This window comes from Camelus ferus, chromosome 25, assembly GCF_009834535.1.
Source record: "Camelus ferus isolate YT-003-E chromosome 25, BCGSAC_Cfer_1.0, whole genome shotgun sequence".
In the NCBI taxonomy this organism is placed as follows: Eukaryota; Metazoa; Chordata; class Mammalia; order Artiodactyla; family Camelidae; genus Camelus; species Camelus ferus.
In genome coordinates, this window is record NC_045720.1 from 24353716 (window position 1) to 24374653 (window position 20938).

The following is a 20938-nucleotide window of genomic DNA, read 5'->3' on the forward strand; positions in this document are numbered from 1 at the left end:
AAAAATCAATGGACAGTAGGCATTAAGGTTAGATGAGGATGTAGCAAGCAAGAAGTTCCTGTGATACATACTCTATATCCTGATTGCGGTGATGGTAACATGAATCTACACATGTAACACTTCATGAACAGAAAAAGAGAGAGAGAGCATGTAAAAACTGTGAAATCTAAATGAAGTCTGTACCTGAGTTAATAGTATTGCTGCAATGTCAATTTCCTGGTTTGACAATGTATTAAGATTACACAAGACAGTAAGGAGAAGCTGGTACGTGGGAACTCTGCATTGTTTTTGCAGCTTCTTCTAAGTATTAAAAGTATTTTTAAACAAAAGATTATTTTTAAAATACAGTAGGAAAAATAAGAGGGGCCTGACCGCTGAAAGATGTATCAAGGAAAGCTTTGTTTTAAACAGAAGGAATAGAGTACCAAATTTGTGGGAAAAGGAAGCATAGTAACCCCATCGAATTTAAGTATAGCTAAAATCAGAAACAAAGGGGGAGAGTTGAAGACAGTTCACCATTAAAAATATCTGAACCTTCCTTCTGGTTCTGATACTATATAGAACCTGATAGGTCATGTTTAAAGCAACAAATGGGAAACAACTGAAGAGTTTTAAAGAAGGGGAAGGATGAAAAGGCATTATTAGTGATGTTATGTCACCTAACTGCAGTGGAGAATGGACTAGGGGGAAGTGAAGATGCTATCTGGCCACTGTTGTAGTCCAGGAGTCAAGCAATGGCAGCTGCTTGACAACAGAAAGTGGAGAAAAATTGATAGACTTGAGGTGTATAATAGAGCACAAAATAGATGGAATATAGTCATGATTTAAAAGACTGAAAATGTCCATTAGATTGGTGACATGGGACTAAACTATTTAAAAGAAATAATGCAGGAGGTGGGGGGAATGCCAGACTAGAGCAATTTAAAGGCTGAGAAAACAAACATGAGTTTAGACAAGTGAGGAAATTTGGCTGTAAAAAAGAGAGAAATGGGTAGTAGCTGGAGGGAGGGCTGTGAGAAAGAGGGAAGATTTTTTTTTTAAGGGAGTGTTTAATCATGATTTTAATAAATATTTTTAAGTGAAAAGGGAAAAATTAGGGAACAAGCTGAGCATATTTTAGTCTTAACAGGAAGAATCTGGTTGAAACAATAAAAAAGAGAAGAGATAATGAAGAAAAGAGATGACATTTGCGGTAAGTCAGGACACTCCACAGTAGTAGAGAGTATGGCAAATTCATGAAACCGAAGTATGGTTAAAGCATAAAAAATGAGAGTGACAGTGGTGGGAAATAGCTCATAAAAAAGTAGGGCTAACTTTCTTCTACTGTAAGAGGAAAAGAGGTGAAGCTAGGTACAAGAATGTCTGATACTGGGTATGTTTTATCTGATGACTTCTTTTTCTCTGTGAAATAGTAAAAGAGCTATATTAAGTCAACTAGAGCTGCTGTAATAAAGTACACAGAGGACAGCATGTCTTAAAACAACAGAAATTTATTTCATCACAGTTCTAAAGGTCAGAAGTCCAAGATCAAGGCATCAGCAGGGATGGTTTCTTCAGATGAGTCACTCCTTGGCTTGTAGATGGACATCTTCTTTTTGTCTTCCCATGATCCTTCCTCTGTATGTCTGTGTCCTTATCTCTCCTTACAAAAATATTACTCATATTGGATTAGGGCTCACCCATATGACCTAATTGTACTCAATGATCACTTTAAAGACTCTACCTCCAAATAAAGTCACATTCAGAGATACAAGTTAGGACTTCAAATATGAAATCTGGGAGACAATTCAGCCTGTAACAAGAGGTTACTTGCCAAGACTGAGAAAGGAGATAGGATAAATCAGAGGCTCAGAATAAACGAGGTTTGAAATAGTCCTAAATAGTTTAAAATAGTTCTCACATTGACTATAAATGAAGCAACATCTTTAATAGTAATTTAGTTTAAATTCAATTAAATGAAAAATGAAATTCTGACTTTATTATTCCATTAAAAAATGTTTTACAAGCCTAAAAATCTGAATTCTAATCCTTACTCTGCTAACAAGCAATGTTCCTTGGATATATCTGGCTCTGATTTTGGTCACACTAACAGGACAGACATGCATTTCTGAGAATCTCAATACCTCATCTCAAAATGGAGTACAACTAAATCTCTCTGATGTTCCTTCTAAACTCCTATAATTCTTTTAAGTAAAATGAAGTTACTTTGAGATTAAATGGGTCATGGCATTAGGAAAAAAAAAGATTCTTTGAAATATTTGCTAATAAAAATGTATGCTTCTAACATACTAAAACATTAATTTTCTGCTTCTTTTTTTTCTGTATCCTCCTCTGTTTCCAAGTCAATGTTATCCTCATGATTGAGGCTGTTCTAAATATGCGTTTTTCTCACCTCTGTTGGCTTAAATACTAGGCACTGAGTTGCAACGATACTACTTCTTTTGTTATATGTAATTATCCACTTAACTTTAAATCATTACATTCTGAAATAGCATTCCTAGCATGTCTAAAATAAGAGTTTTACATGTTAAAAAAAAAATGTTGAATAGTGGAACTAATAGTCAGAAACATATGTGGCTAAAGTAATAGAAAATCCAAACAATGGCTTAACAATCAAGTGTTTATTTTGCTTACGTAGTAAGTGCAGAAACTAGCAATTGCTCTTGTTAATTCAGGTATTCAACAATGTTATCAGAGACCCAGGCTCCCCTAATCTTTCTATGGAACCATCTTTGAAATGTAGCTTTCATTCTCATATTTGCTATTTCATGGTTGTAAGATGGCTATTGACCTTCAGACATGCTGTTGACATTTACAGCCAGAAGAGGCAAAAAGTGTCCCCTACAAAGCTTTGACAACAGGTTTCTGTTTATTTCGTTAGCCCTAATTAGGTTACATATCCATACTTTGGATTATCTGCACTTTCCAATATGGTGTCCATGAGTCACATGCAGCTATTAAAATTAAAATTAAATTAAAAATTCAGTTTCTCAGTTGTCTTGGTTACATTTCAAGTGCTCAACAGCCACATACAGCTAGTGGCTGCCATATTAGGCAGCACATATATGGAATATTTTCTTCAGTGCAAAAAGTTCTGTCTTAGCATAACACAGACCATAGAAATGAAACCACTTCAGTTTTAGAACAATCATGACACTACCCCTAGGGTTGGGGTAAGGTCCTAAACTCCTGGAAGAACAGGGATTATGCTCCTATCTGAACAATAGACGATACTGTTAATAAGGAAGGAGGTAAAAGCGGTTGGGTAGGCAACTGTTGACCACAATGAAGTTATCAGTATACTTAAATTGAGGTTTATAAATTATCACACATTAACAATGTACTTATAAATAAAAAATTCCTGGCAAGGAGGTTATTAAAATTATAAAAAATAAAGTGAAACTTACGGCTGATGTTAAATTACTTACTACACAAATACTGCTAAACACTATTCTAGTGACTCATGGGGAGAGATTAAAGGGAAGAGAGGTAATGGAATAATACGCAGGCACTATTTTCTTTAGAGCAAAAAAATCTGAAGCGGCTGATTACGTTGAAAATGGTTACTAAATTCATGGGCAAAAACAGTGTATCTTATGGTAACAAAGACTAGCTGATAAGAACTATCTTCATATGGAGAGTTATTTCACATCTGCTCATTACTCATGGCAGAATAAAATGAAAAAACCTGCAAAATGAAATAATTAGACTAGATGTGGAGAATAATTTATTAACAATTATTCAAAAGGCTAAAAAGCTGATACTGACAGTTTTCTTCCTTAAGATTTCCAGGTTATCAATTTTTCCATGATCCCCATTTGCCCAAATCCAGCAATGACAAGCATGCCGGAGTTTCTGTATAATGCTGGTAATAAATGAATGAATGAATGAACACATAAATAAATAAATAAATAAATAAATAAATAAATAAATAAATAAATAAATAAATAAATAATAGTTATATATATGTAATTTATATATGTATAAATTACAAACTACAATTAACAGTATCTGCCCTGAATGAATAACTGCTTATTTTAAAAACTGATTCATGTCTGAATAAAGTCTTCAACTCTCAAAGTTTTTCCTATTCTATTGAACCATGCAAAATACTGCTAAAGGTAGTGTAATTGGTTGTACATTATGAAAAGAAAGAAGAAATTCTAATTATCACTAAGGAGGTAATAACAGAATTGTAAAACTTTTGCTTCTAAAGATAGTTAAGATTTTCTTATTTTTTCCTAAAGTAAAAATAACTCATACATGAACTCTAAACTATTTTATACATTAAAAAAAAAAAAATTATGTCTATAGCAAAGAAAAATTTTACAGGAAGTGCTGAAATTTGGAGAATGATATATTTTAAGCAAAATTTATCAGAGTAACATTACAGCACAAAAAATAATAGCCCACTGGAATGCAGAGCAAAATCCAACGTGACACTATAAAGAGAATCAAAATAATTCACCAGTATTTTGCTTCTGCCAGTTATATGTGCTATGTTATTTCCTGCCACAAATAAAAAGGCGTTAACTAGAAACTGAGTTCTAAAACAACATATTCATATTCACTATTTGATTATAACAAAAAGAATCTGAATTTTCATATGCAAGTTTAATACATCATCACAGTTTATTTAATAAGGTTATTTCTAGATCAGCTTATGGTTTAAAAGCAGTTATATATGTGTGATATGAAGAAAATGATGTACAATCAATAAGAATCTTATTAAACCTTTCTTCTATGGGCTTTTCCCCATCTTCCTGCTTAGCAGTAAATGGCATTTTTAGGTTTTATAAACACACTCTTTGCAACTGCCTTCTCAACAGAAAATCAGAATATAAACAGCACTGGGCATCTAGTAAGTAAGTCACAAACCAGTAGTTCATTTTTGCAGTTGTGAAATGTAACGTGAAAGAGTTTTTGAAACCTTAAGACTGGGTGATCTGCAGTGTTTCCAACATGTCTTCGACTGCCTTGAGAGAGTATTTGGTTTCCTTCTTACTTCGACCTGCAAACTAATTTTTTAAAAATGCAATTAGGCTCCATTTCAGTGGCAGGTTCAAAATCACAATCTTACCTTCAAATTGTTAATGAGAGTTAACATTATCTATTTTATCACAAGCATGAAATCAAATATGATCTTTTTCTTCAATAAAAAACAAAATTTGGGTTTTAAGGACATTTTCATTCAGGCTTCATCTTCAACTGAAGTATCAAAAATTTCCCCATAAAACTGGCCACTTTAAGGTTTAGTATGATAACCTATAAAAACATAAATTTAATTTTCAATCTTTCCTTTTCAGACTAGAAATCCTTTATGAAATGAAAAACATAATTTAGAAATGAAATTTATGTAGAAATGTGGACCATTTCTACTTGTGCGACCTCTAAACAAATTTTTACAACTTCAAACAAAGGTAAAATATATAATGTAAAGGACTTTTATTAATCATTTTTAAAGTCGCAAGATTCTTCTAAAATTATTTACAGTAGGTTGCAATTTTTAATTTTCCAGATTTATTAGTTGACCAAATAGTATGTTTCTGCAGCAAGGAGCTTTCAAATAAAACTCTAGGCTACATATTGAAATGATATAAATATGTTTCAAAGCATGCATTTCTATTAAGTCATAATTTATTTTGTAATATCAAACTGGGACTGGATTTTACAATGGAAATAAGACATAAGTGCATTAAATACTATCTTTGAATATTTAAAAGCAAATTTATGGTGTATTAAATTCAACACAGTGCATAATCAGTGGGGGAAACATTGCTGAATACCCCATGCTGATTTCAAAACGAGTTTTCTAAATAGACTGACAATTTCCATCATTTACCAGTTTAGCTTAACACTACAAATTTACTAGTAAGTAAGTGTTCCTTGTAAAGGCAGGGGAAGGTTTATTATATCTATATTATCTGTTTTTCCTCTGGTTAAAGTACTGATTAACATTTGCTTTTAGCAACATATAGTATTTTCAAGTTAAGATCTAAGCACTCAATACATTTTCAAGTGATTGATCTTTTCCTTCAAATACCAATGCTGTCTTAAGTACTTAATACTTGATTTATGATGTGTTCCTTCTCTTTTGTAATTAACTTAATTTGGCAAACTTCATGTGACCTGTTGAGAAAGATTAAGTGATCAAGCACAGGTAACATCATAGAAGCAATAGGCTTCAGGAATGGTAACCTGCCTCTGACCTCTCTGGCTGCAGCTTAACATTATGATTATCCTACTTCCTAAAACATTAGCTTCTGTGGTTAAATCTTGACTTGATAGAGTAAATAAAGGGGGTTTTTAGAGGAAGCCAAGGAAAGAGAAAAGTTTCTCCTAAGAATTAAGATCACTTTGCCTTTCATAAAATATTACTAATTTAAGGAATTCAAATGATGAACTTACAAGTCATAATTACAAAATATGGTAACAGCAACACATTCAAAACTTTGCCTTTACATAATTTGCCTTGGTGTGTACAGGATGTGGAGTGTGCTTATTACTCCTATTATCCAGTTGATAAATTAACTTTCACAAGGACTTACGAAGAACAGAAAGCCTTTCTTTTACCACTGCCTATCCAAAGTAAACAGGAATGGTCCTAATCACATACTTAAAGGTCTAATTCTAAGAAAAAGCTTTTGATGGATTGGGGGAGGGGGTAGAAAATAGGACATCACAAAGTAACACTTATTTTAACTTTTTAAACAGCAAAATAAAAGTGAAAAATTTTTGTAGAGATCAATCATAACAAGTATTTTAAAATACAGCATTTTTCTTGGTTTGTACTTAAATGTAATAAAAAAGTAACAAATATAAATTTGTAGTTTCTAAAATTAGCTAATTAAAAAAATCACCTCAGATTGTGTGTCAACACTACTGACAACCACTGCAATTTAGGATAAACCAAACTAACTTATCTGTGTCAGAACAAATAAAAGAAAGCTGGAAATACAAATCTATCACTTCAAATTTTACCTGACATGCAATTATTTTGTCTATTCCAGAAATTATATGGCAATTTAACTGATTAAGCTGCAATCCTATTTTTGTCTCAAATCATGATTTAATTTTCTATTTCCCAAAAGGATAGTAACAGAATCACCTCTGCAATCATAAATAGCATATGGCTCACCAGCATACACGAATTTAACAGAGTACCAAAGAAACATTTATCTGGAAAATTATTGAGCAGGTTCACATTAAAGTTTTTCATGAGCATTAATCAAACTTGCCTGCCTCTACTGAACATGTTAAACCAATTACCTAATTGAAGAGCAAGTAGTAGCCATATTCAGTTTCATTATTTAATAGAAACAAAGAAAGTTCTTAAAATCTCATTTTCTCTAATTTTTAAATGCCTAGAAAAACATTACAATAAGGAATATTTATTATATACTTTATATTTGTTTATATGCCTAGACATGTTATAAAGTTCTCAATTAGACCCCAGAGATTTATCTAATTACTAAAATGACAATCTCTGAAAGTTCTACTTTTCCACATTAATCACAAATTCTGCATTTTTATTTTCATATAGTTAGATTTTGCTTAAGTAAACCTTTTTTCATAATTCCCTGTTGGATCCTAAAGAAAATTCACAAGAAAGAACACACAAATAATAAAAACTTATTTATAAAATTCAAAGGTCAATGATTTACCATTGTGATAACCAGGATAAACTGGACTAAAATTGACAAATTTACACAATTTGTGGAAAATTCTAGGGTGGACAAAGTAATAAGATAAATAAAATGGAACAGTGGATGGATGAATCTCAGAAACATGCTGAGTGAAAGAAGCCAGGCACAAACAAGCACATAACCTATGATCTCATTTTATAGATAAAGTTCTAGTACAGGCAAAATTAATTTATAGTGATGAAAATCAAATCAATGCTTATCTGCAGTGTGGAATGGGGCTGAATACAAAGTGGCAGAAGGGAACTTTCTGGGGTGATGGAAACTATATCCTGAATGTAGTGGTAAGAGAGGAGTATGTTTGTCAAAACTCAACTGTATACTTAAAACGTTATTATATGTAAATTATACCTCAATAAGGGCAGAAATATAAATAAGCCCAGTATAGACTAGCAAAATTACTCAACTAAGCCCAAACCTACCTGATACCTTACAGAATCATAAGCAAATAGGTTGTTATTTTAAGCCACTGTTAGCAAAAGCCAATGGCTACAAATATTTATGAGATCTGATTCACAGAAAGAGAACCCTGCCGAAAAAGCACTGAAGATAAAAACTTCAAAAGCACCAAAAGATTTTATTTAAAATCAGTTATTAGTAACTAGAGGCAAAAAAAAACTTGTGCACAACGGGTGACTCCCCGTTGAGGAGTATTTTAGGTTGCTGTACAGAAACCTGACATGATCCAATTGAGAGGTATGTTATCTTCTTGGAGTGGTATCCAAGATGGCAGAAACTGACAAAAACTCCTTGTATTATCTTTTCCTTAGAGTCAAAAAAAAGGCAAATCATACCTTCAGAAAGACATGCAAAAACACCACTGGGGACTATGGAGTTTATGGTGCAAAACTCAAAGACAGAAGAGCACAAATAATACTTTCAGAGTTCTTTGCAAAGAACACTGACACTTTATAGAATAGGGTTTAGACATATAAACAATGCCTTAAAATACTGAAATGATGGGATTCCTGTCTAGCGGTAAAGTCCATCTCAAAAGGCAGGGAAGGGCATGTTTGTCTGGTCATGTATTACTGAAGAGACAGAAAAAAAGAGGAAAAAAAAAATACCCAAACAAAACTCTGAATTTCATTACTACTGAGAGCTTGGGTCAGAAATGAAAAGACAAATAAGCAGAGGTAGGATATCAATTGTTCACATGAGAAATAACTGAGAAGGGAGTTGGAAACTGTAATTACAGTTTCTGGTACATTTATACCTGACATCACTTTATAAAGGCAGTATATTGTGGCCATTAAAAACATCAACTCTGGAGTCAGACTGCCTAGATTTGAAAACAGCTCCATCATGTCACCTTGAAGAAAGTTATTTAATCTTTCCATGCCTTAATTTCCTCATTTGTAAAACAGAAAAACTACTGAGCTTATAATAAATTTTCTACGTGTGCTACTGTAACTGTTGTTATTGTTGTTTGTTGTTGTTGTAACTGCAGTGGACATAGCAGGCATAATACAGTGAACTCAGAGCATGCAATTAGTGAACACAATAAAACGTGTACTGCTGTGGTCTGATGAAAAGTATGTTTCATCCTTTAATCCTCAGAAAACTTTTATTATGCCCATCTTACAGATGAAAAGCTAGGCTCAGAGACGGTAAATAATTTATCCAAGGTTGCATACTAGTAAATGACAGAGCCAAACTCTGAAGCCAGATAAAACAGATCTAGTATCTGTGTACTTCTCACAATTACTACAGCATACTAGCTTTCACAGAATGGGACTTACGACCCAATACAGAAAGACAGAAACACTCTGGACAGCTACATGGGGGAAACTGACACCTATTTCACATCATACATAAAAATCAGCTCCAAATGGATTGTAGATCTAAATGTGAAAAGTAGAAGGAAAAAAAACTCTAAAGACACACAAGATTATCTTTATGACCATAAGTAGCAAATGATTTCTCAGAACACAAAAAGCACAAACCATAAGGGAAATGAATGATTAGACTGAAAATAATCTTCAGAACTTTTGTTCATCAAAATCATTTGAAAATGACTGCAACTAAGGAGCTGAAAAGATTTGCTACACATATAATGAACAAAGGGTTCATAATCAAAAAACTAAAAAAAAAGTAAAAAGTCATAAACCAATGAAAAAGACAAGACTTCATGAAAGATATTCAAATGACCAATAAACATATGAAAAAGTGTTCAACCTCACTGGTCATCAGAGAGACACAAAATGAAACCATTAAGATACCACTACACATACACTGGAATGGCTATAATTACAAAAACTGACAGAAGCAAGTGATAGTGAAAATGTGGAACTATGAAACCTCTCAGACACTGCTGATGGGGCTATAAACAACTAGTTCGGAAAACAAACTTTATCTACTACAGTTAGATATAGGTATATCCTATAACCCAGTATTTCCAATCACACATATACACCCATCAGAAGTATATGTATACATACACCAAACGACTTGTACAGCAAGATCATAATAGCCTCAAATAGGAAATAATCCAAATGCTTATTGACAGCTGACTGAATAAATTGTAGTATGTTCATATAATAGACTACAACACAATGTAAATAAATGAACCATAGACATAAATAAGAATAAATCTCATAAACAGTGACCAAACAAAAATAAACACACACTGTACGATTCCATAAAGTTCAAACTAAGCCAAAACAATGGGATTATAAATTAGTATTCTTGAGGAAGACAGTAGGAGTAGAATCTGAAAGAAGGTACCATGAAGGTTTTGGGGTGCTGCAATGTTCCTACTTACTGCCCTGGATACATTTACTTGTATAATTCACTGGAATGTACATTTATGACTTGGGTTATTTTTTCTATGTTTGTTATAATTTAATAAAAATTGATTTTAGAAATATAGTCATATAGTCATGCCATGTCAGAAAACAGCAATCTGAGTAGCTAGTTGTTTCTCAAAAAAATCTTTAAAATAATGAGGTAGTTTACGTATCCGTATCATAATTTGCATATCAATCACCAACAAAATACTCCTTCCTCCCTCCCCAAGCCTACTCTGTAGAATCCTGTTACAAATCTGAGCTCTCTCAAACTGCATTTGAAGATGCACAGCCTAGCTAATGTTGTAAATATTCTGACTTGCAATATGCCAACAGAACATTCTCTATTATATGTAATAAAAATACACAAAAGTTACTTTAAATGGTGTGATCTTCAGGGCACCGAACAGTTTTAATCTCCTCAACCTAGAGTACAAAAACAAAGAAACAAAGAGCACCAAAACCAAAAACAAGCTAACAGAAAGCAACCCAACAAAGACATCTTTTTTAAAAAACAACATTGCAAGCAACCCTCTAAAACTCTAGAATGCTGTTATACCACCAATAGTAGCAGGACCTATGGAAGTTCAAGAGCTGTGTGATAGGCACAACAGGATGTAAAAGAGGACAAGCTACCACTCTGTAAGCCACAGAAATGAAAAAAGTATGAATTCATGAATCTGCAAATGGCCTACAAAACCAAGATAGTTTCAAAGGCTCCAAATCAAAGATAAGTGTAAAAAACTGCATGTAGATGTGACATTAAACAAGTCTAATAGTCCAAGACTTCAAAAAATCTCTGAAAAACCCAGCAAACAACTCCTCCAAAGGAGGAAAAAAAAATTCACACTTAAGGAAAACTACCAGAAACTGAAAAACACTGGGGGTAAGAGGGAGAGACGGTTCAGATAAGGGGGAGGGGAGGAAGGGAGGTAGTGATGCCCAGAGGCAGCAAATCTTAGAAGAAACAACAACAACAACAACAACAACAACAACAAAATGTATCAGTTAAAGCTGAGAGCAACACATAAGAATTCAAGATCTGTAGGCACATAGGGGAAGACGAGAGGGCTGGAGCCAGAAAACTCTGAACCAGACCTAGTTCTGAGAAAGACAGGATATACAGAGAGGTCATATTTGAGTTCTCTGTAACAAAGATGAGGAAGCATATAAAGGTCAAGCTGGGAAAGTTACCCTGTCCTATCATCTCTGACTCCCCTTAGATCATAAAACCTCCTCATAACAGTCCAGAAAAACTACCTTATGTAATCGCAGAGAACAAGAAAAAGAATATGCACTAACTCCATAAAAAATTATTATGGATAAAAAAGATGAAAGTAAAATATAGAAAATGACAGAAAAGGATTTGAAAGAAAGTGAATGATATAGGAGGTGAGAAAGGAGATCCAATAAACTCAAAACTGGAGACCTGAAAAGGAAAATGTAAGCAATCAAGCAAAAAAAAAAAAAAAATCATAATTCTAAAAGGAAATTCTATCAAATTAAAAGAGGACTGAACCTACATGTTAAAAGGGTCTATTGTATATTTGGGAAAACTGACCCAAGAAGAATCAATAAAACATTATTATAGTGAAAGTACTGGATTTTCAAAATAAAGAAAAAATTCCTTTGGGCAATCAGACAAAAACTTCAAGTCATTTATTAGAGAAAGAAAATCAGGATGGCATCAGACTCCTTGACAGCAATATTTCATCCTAAAAAACAATGGAACAGTATGTTTAAGTACTTAGGTAAATGTATTTTATAGTCAAAAGATGTATAAAAAGTCAAAATGTCCTTCAAATATAGACCGTAGACAGAGAAGTTACAAACATGCAAGATGTAAGAAGATGTGTTTTTCCACGAGTCTGAAGAGGCCTGAAGAATCTCCTAGGGATGAGCTTCAAAAAACTAAGAAATAAGTGAAGTTTCAGATAAGATCTGATGTGTAAGCACAGTACATACACTTCCTTATATAGTCTGGTTAGTTTACTTCTAGGCTTTCCTTTCTTTTTATTACTTGAGATACCTCTGATTAATAATGCACTCACATACCCAATCTGCTTCTGAAATGCATCATGCAAATTATTTATCCTCTCTGGATTTTTGTAATTACTTTTTATTTGCCAAATATAGACTGAGATAGAAAAGCTAATAATGGGGTCATAATAGTAAGAGACTCCTTTTGAGAAAAAAAAAAATGTGATCCTACAACTACAAATTAATTCCACACAGTTAAAGCACATTTGATAAATACCTAAAAGCATAAAAATCCAGTGACAGACAACTGGCTCTGTAGTTTGTAGAAATTTAAACAACTAAGAAATACATTAACTGACCTATATGATAATATAAAATTATCAATACTAACCTGATAAGCTCTGTTTATTTGACTAGCTGCCCAACTAGCATATTTCACGTTGTCCTTTTTTGTTTTTGCACTTGCTTTTGGATTAGAAGCAATATGACTTGCTGACTAAAAACAAAAAAAGAAACATCAAAACCAAAATTATTTTATGTAGCCAAGACAATCAAAAACATGTACAGGTCACAGTTGCAATGGGCTGATACAAAGAGCTTTTAAAAACTTGTACCAAAACAATTTTTTAAATGAAAATAAAGTTGAATGAAATTCACATTACAAATGAAAACATATTTTTTGAAAATATATTTTAAAATAGAAAATAATCCAAAGTAATGGGGAGAAAAAATATATCTTAAATAATATCTAAAATTTTTTTTACTAGTTGTCTACCACAGCTCTTGAAAGTAAAATTCCATTATCACTTAAATACTATAGGTTTTTACTGGTGTTACTTCTTATTACTGAATTACTTCAGCTTTCCTATATCAGAATTACAGAATTATTGAATATGAATATAAGGAACTTCAAAAATAATTTAGCCCAACCTCCTATATTAACAGGTGAAAAAAAAAATTAAGTCCAATAGAATTGATTTGACTTAACCAAAGTAAGTTAACAGAAGTCTTAGAAATAGACAGAGATCATCACTTCCAATCTGTTTCTCTTCTCACTATATATACCAAGAGTTGCCAAACTATGTTCCATAGAGTCAATTAGTCACCCTTTCCTTTTTAATTTGATCCAGTCGCTCCTTGTTAAAAATGTATTTAAACAAAGGATTGTTAATCTGGGATCCATGCAAGAATCTAGAAGCCCTCAAAATCATATGTTAATTTTTAAATGTATGTTCGTATTTCTGGGGAAAGACATAACTTTTATGCTTAAATATATCTTATCCTTAAGAGCATCTGCCTATGTGGTTTCTTTTCTAGCTAGCTTGTGTTTTAGACTTTTCCCCCACCTCCTTCTCTGTCAGTAAGGAATTTATACATCAAAATTAGATTTTTACCACTCTAATATGTCTTTAATGTCACCTTTTTGGTATGAATTTCAGCAAAAGGACTGGTTAACGGAATGACTCCAGAGTTAGCCACCTACGCTGGAATCTCAGCTCAATCACTTCATAGCTCTGTGTCTATCTCCCACAAATTAATCAGAACTCTGTGTCTTGGTATCAATTTCTGTGAAATGGTAACAGTAACTTCTAAAATAGCTGATGTGAGCATTTAATGACTTAAAATAAAAAATAGAGCTCACAACAATGCCTGGCACATTAAGTGCTATGTATTTTACCATTCTTAATAATTTGTTATCAATTTTTAAAATTAGTATTTAACTGATCTGGTAAAAAAAAAAATTGTTACCATACTGTTTCTACAAGCTATTACAACTGGCACTGGTAGAATCCAGGAAAAATTTTTTGAAATTCTTTTGAACAGTTTTCTAATTATATTTTGCCATTTCTTTGCTGAAAATTATTTCATCTATGTTTCTTCCTGCCTCTGTTTCTGCAATCAATTCTTCTTCACTGAGCCCCAATAAAATATTCATCTAAAAGTCCATGACAAAACTAGGATAAACTAAAATTTCAAAGAACTAGCCTATTAAAGAAAATTTTATTTTTTTAGTCATTCTGATTGTAGAGAGGAGCTCATTTATATAAATTTTAAAGGTCAGCAAATTCTTCCTCTATTCCCCATAGCTCTTGTTAACTGACTTTTTCTAAGCTCGTCATTTAGCATAAACAAATATTTAATTATCTGCTTCTTACAAACAACTGAATTTTCTATACCATAAAAAAAGTTTTAGGTTGGCATCAGAGATTTTACTTCTAATATGTCTTTTATAAGTATAGTTTAAAAATATTTCATACAATTATAATTTAAGGTAAGAAATACAATAATTTGGGGGCATAAACCCAAGAACATCAAAACAAGAAACACATAATATAGTTTTGTATCTGTTACTGTTTAATTTTATAAGGTGTATTAATACCTAAAAATAAAACTGCCTTACAATCTATTGCTTATAATTAACTAGAGGAAAAAATCATATGCTTATCAATGAAATTAAAAAAAAAAAAAAGAGGGATGTGATTAAATGGGATAGCTAATGGACTTTAAATGACATTTCATAAAATAACATTAAACATGCACCTCAAACTCACCATGTAAAGTCCAAACAAAGCTCTCATATTTCTGTTGTTCAGTTTCAATGCCTGTGCAAAATACTTTCTTGAAAGTTCGAGATTTTCAAGTCCACCTTGGGTATATTTAACCTGTTAAAAATTGCAGAGTGCTGAAACCTGTTTATTTTACTACTTTGAAATATAGCATGTTTCATCATACCATAGGCACTAGTAATTGAAACATATTCTGTAAACAAATGCAAGATGTTAAAAGAATTCATCTTGAAGTTGCTAAAACTAAACTAAATTTTAAAGCATAACCTACCTCCCAAAACTATTCTAGTCTATAAACAATAAGATCATTGAGTAGCTTTTAAAATAAAAATGCTAATACAAAAAAGCCAGTATAATTTCTATTTCAACTACCTTATAAATGCTTTACAACTTTATATGTTCTATTATTAGCATTGTAAATCTAGACTTGGATACTGAATTGTCCCTTCCTAGCCACAATGACGTTCCTTAATAATGAAGTCCTTTTAACCTTACAGCATTCAATTGTACTGCTATTCTTCATAGTTAAGCAAATAAGACAAATACTTCCTACTTTCCAAAATACTGAACTTAATATGAATTTCCAAGAATATGGATATAAAAATCCTAATTATTGTAAATGCCTTAGAAGCCATTAAATGGTGATTACTGTGACATAATCAATTCATAATTAGGAAAGAGAACGATACACAATTAAAAAATACGAAGAATTTCACTGTTTAAAATAAGTGCTTTTAAATGAAGTCAGTATCTCCATTATAGTATTAAAAATTTAAAACTATTTCCTCCACAAATCAATTTTCATCACATATTTTAAATTTTTATATACTTACCTAACATTAAGGACATATTCTTAGCTCTATAATAATACCTAACACCAACAAAAATAAAATCATATACAATTATTGTTTTTGAAAACACTTACTTCAGCATATTGCTGACAATATAAGTGGTTGTGTGGATTAGTCATCATAAGCTCCTCTAAACAAAAGGCTGCTTTAGCATAGCTGAAAAATATCAGAGTTAATTTTAAAAGCCACAAATTTTATCTAAAGTTACACCTTAAAATAATTTAAACATAATTTTAGTGATGTTAGACATTTTATTCCCAAAATAATTTAAATAGCTTTATTAATAAAGTACTTGTTATCTTGAATTCATAAATACAAATAATATTACATTTTTAATGAAATGAATAAACAAGCTTAAATCCTTAAAGCTGCCTATAAACAATCAAGAGATATTACACTTTTAACTGAGTTACTGCTATGACATCCAAACATTATTAACAACATAGGCTTCAAGATCCTTGGATCAGGTTACATATAAAGTAAGTTCTATAAGTCCACTGATCATTTAATAAACTATTCAAATAGCTAAAGTGTAAGGAGGAAATAAACATTTTATTAAATATCTCTATTCACTAAAATTCCTTTATAGATACATATTTACCAATATATTCTATTCCAAAGATTTCACTACTTAAGGTTACTGTCAAATACAAAATTATGATGAAGTTTCAAATTTCTAAACCCAAGAAAGGTAGATCAAGTTAGTGGTTTTAATATGCACTCTATCATGTGGCAGAGAAACAAAAATCTTTACTGAAAATCTAAGGAGAAAACTGAAAAGGGTTCTGGAAAAATGGTTTTATACCACTTGACTATAATTCCCCTTAATGTATTTTATATTTTTAAGTCATGTGAATATCCTTAACTATTTACAGGAAATTCTAAAGAACACAGGTGTTGTAAGATGTATTCCCAGTGAGGAGGTGATGATATTACAACAGAAAAAGGCTACCTATAATTATTTTTGACATTTGACACCAATATACAAAGGTACCTATCTTTACTCTAATGTCTGATAGACTTTTCAAAATATGTATGTTGCAGTTTCACATATGTGTAATACTAATAGCTAACTTTTATTACATGCTCATTATGTATCACACACTTCTCCACATCTGTTACATTCATTTAATCCTACCAAACCCCTAGGAAGTGAGCAGACAGACGACACTCTTAACCACTATACAACTGCCTGTATGTGCTACATACCATGATGAAAAATTGTGGTGGTAACGGTAGTGATAAAGATGTCAATGGTAACATAAAAACAGGTACAACAATCAAATCAAACGGCCTGAGGAATCAAAAATACTCTGCAGATTACCTGCAAAATCACAGCACTTTAGATTTATGAAAGATCTTATACATAGACAGATCCTCATCAGAGACCATGCAGCTATTTAGTCCTTTTCACTTTTATGTCCAAAACCTAGTACTGGTTCTTGACATATGGTAGGTATATAAAGAATGAGCAAATGACTGAATAAACAACTAGAACAACAGTATTATGACTACCTATCTAATATTTATTCATCACTGCATAGGAGAAAGGGAAGTAGTCTCTACTGTTAACACCCAACTTCATCCAAAAGATAGTTCCCTTATAAATGTGTTCTTTTAACTAGAGTAATGCCAAAAACTCATATTAATGCTAAGAATAAAAGTTCTTAAATATTTAAATGGGTTGAGCACAACTGACTCTGATTCTTATATAGCATAAAGTAAGAGAAAATGGGCATGAAGGTGTTTCTAATGTAAAATGAAAGCCAAGATACTTCTCTCAAAAATTATTTAGCATCACATACAAGAACAGGGTATCTTTCTCCAATTTTACGAAGTATAAAATCAAATTAATTTTTGTGGATAAAGTATAGAACTAAATAAACATAGAGCTGGAAGGAGCAAGAAATGGACTAATCCAGTTTTTCTCAGCCAGGCATAGTCAAGAGTGTTCAAGCAGTATTAAAGTGATTTGAGTGACTATTTTCTCAATTCTCCCAAGGACGGTGCATTGCCAGTACCATTCCAGATGAAGAAAGAAGCTAATTCATTCTATACAATGACTTAATGAAACTAAGATTATTTAGAGAAGTAAAATTAATTTGAATCTATTTAAAATAGAATAACTACTATTACTACTATGTCATAGTCAGTAACTAAATAAAATTTCTGAAGTCCTTCTGTTCCTCACAAAAGCATATGTATAGGTACAGCGTTTGTCCCTAGATTGCTTTATCAACATTATGATTTTTCCTTTAGGATTTCAATAATTCCATTTTTACAGAATTTTATAGTAAAGGTGGGCCTACTGTAATTATAATCATAATTAATTTATTCTAACTGCTCCTTGCTAATATAAAATTATGTTTTAACTATAAATCAAGCAAAAAAAATCAGTATCTTTGTTTAAAATATTTACTTTTGTTTATAATACATACTGTTGGGGTTAAGGTATAAATTATAACTAACGTTTTACATTTAGAACAAGTATCTCAATGTGGCCAATTAGTGTGACATATCACTGGAATAACCAGAATTTATAAATCAGAAGCAAATATAAATAAAAGTAACTTAAAAAATATATAAATAAAATTAACTTAGAGATATTAAAAAGGTATGTGGCAAAATTCTATACCACCTTTCTATAAAAATACTGAGTAGACCTGTATGTACATTCTACTGTACAAATTTATTTGGAATAAAAACTTCTAGATCTAGATTAGCAATGCTGCCTGTGACTTACTATAATGATTCATATACAGAAAAAAAAAAAGTCAAAATGTCAAACATATCTAGCAATTCCTAAATCACTACATTTTTGCCACTGTGCCCACAAAACTGTGCTAAACTGATGTTCCACAGTAATTTACCACTTCTACCAAAACAATCCTACCTACTACAATGACTTGCTCAAACAAGTCAAATAAATTAAATGAACATTCTGATTTTCATATAGTTTCATAAAATCTGGAGCTATTTATTTCCACTCACCCTAAATCTGAATATTCCTTCTAATATGTTCAGTGAGAAAAAATTAACAGTCATTTTGTAAATAACTAGCTTCAAGACCAAAAAGAGTTTTGGGTAGGCAGAACAGGATTATCATTTACCATAAAAAGAAATTATTTTTCAGGTGCTATTCCATCTTTGTATTTCTTGATTTCTTGGGATTTTTCAGTTCATTTCTCTTAAATATACATTCACCTCTATCTCAATAAACTCTTCAGAGACCCAAAATAAAGCAAAACTGAATGTGGTCATTATAATATGAAGCATGTAATAATAATAAGTATAATGATATATTAAAAATAAAGTATAACCTTTTGAGAACTAAATACAGAAATATTACAAACACATGCAAAAAAGTAAAATTGATAAAGAAGTAGAAAAAAAACCAGAGGTGATTAATTTATATAGTTCTCAGAGGATAGAGAACATGAAAGCAATATAAATTGATATATCTGACCATCAAACAATACAAAGTTTCTGTATGTTTAAAAAATCAATATTAAAAAGACATAATAAATAGAAATATATTTTTGACAGGAGAAAGGTTCATATCGTTTAAATAAAAGCTCTTTTTAAAAAGTGTAACCAATTTTCATTTATCAAATTTTGCAAAGATTAAAAAGAATGACAGCACTCATGGTTGTAAAGGGGACACACTAATAATTGCTGGTATAAGAGTAAATTGATACTATCTTTCTAGTAAACAATTAGGAATGATTTATCAAAACCACTGAAAATGTGCATATCATTTAATCAAGTAATTCTACTTCTAAGAATTTAGCCTAAGGAAACAATTAAAATAAAAATAGTACAACATTAAAGTTAAAATGAAAAATAATCTTTATATTCCCTTAGGAAATTGGTTAGGAATACCAGGGTAAATTGATAAGATGGAATAATACAAACCCATTGAAATCACATTGTGGAATGTTTATTTGTGATAAGGAATTTTTTAAAATTGTAAGTGAAAAGCATAAGCTACAAAAGATAAATCTATTTTAGGTTCCTCTTTGTTTCAAGAGGCACTGAAGGAAAAAAATAAAATGTAAACTGTAGTTAACTTAGGATGACATAATTACACATGATTTTTATCTTTGTCTTTATTCTTTACTGGGTTTTCCAAATTTTCTGTTCAGGTACTTCTCTAAAGAAAAAATTTCCTTGATGATTTGAAATGTTTATAAATGCTTTTAATCACACGATCTTCACAAGGCATAAAAACATTTTAAATAACTGTCATCTGACAAAATAAAACAAATATTACTGTTTTCACCACACTCCAAAAATTGAGTCTCCTGTTATTTAAATCATATAATGTATACTTTATAAATGAAGACTTTAAAACTATGAAAAATGGAAACAGTATCATTTAATCAAATATACTACCACTCTTGAAAGCATAAGAGAAAGCTGAATATGTTTATGTATGTGATCACACAAGCATATGTACATCTATACTGAACATGATTCAGAAAATAATTTCCTAATGAAAAGCAAAGAGAATCCGATAACCAGTATACGTAATAGAGAACTGAAGAACGATCCCCAGAATATAGTATACATTCATTAAAGACAGCTATTGCTTTTATTTTACCTCCCACTTTTATTAGAATTGCCCACATAACCACCTTAACTTTCTATTTCACATTACATATACAGCCCTGGGCAAAGGCAAGAGACAAGTCTTCATTCTATTTCCTGTGTCAGCTATTTGTAGTATGAGAATGAGGTTAACTATTATTCATGCACAGTAATATGCCTGAGAATCCGATTCTATTCTCTCAAAAGGAAAGAAAGAAACAATGTGATATACTTCAGATTCAGAAGAACTAAGGAAAAAAAGGGGGGAAAAATCCTGCCTTTAGATAGAGGTTAGCGTTAATGCTGTGATATTAGAAAACTTGCACTAAGACTGGACTAATCCTCTCACACTGGGATTTCCTCCTGTCACTGCAGCAATAAAAAAGCTAACAAAAACATTAAATATCCAATAAGCAAGTTCCTACAGCACTCAACATTCTTGATTATTCTTGGTTTTT

At 31.5% G+C, this 20938-nt stretch overlaps 1 protein-coding gene across 2 annotated transcripts in view; it reads right to left on the minus strand.

The window, feature by feature from the left end:
• Positions 1–1470: 1470 nt before the first annotated feature.
• Positions 1471–20938, minus strand: part of EMC2 (ER membrane protein complex subunit 2) — a 43457-nt gene continuing 23989 nt past the window's right edge. Inside the window, exons 8-12 of one of the 2 annotated variants that reach the window (XM_032467901.1) lie at positions 15965–16046; positions 15025–15135; positions 12864–12968; positions 4931–5018; positions 1471–1642 (exon numbers count right to left, since the gene is read on the minus strand). In XM_032467901.1, the coding sequence (XP_032323792.1) occupies positions 4932–5018; positions 12864–12968; positions 15025–15135; positions 15965–16046 (385 nt within the window). In that variant the 3' untranslated portion in view covers positions 1471–1642; position 4931. Of the gene's footprint in view, positions 1643–4607; positions 5019–12863; positions 12969–15024; positions 15136–15964; positions 16047–20938 lie in introns of those variants that run through there. The other variant, XM_032467900.1, reaches the window with a different exon arrangement.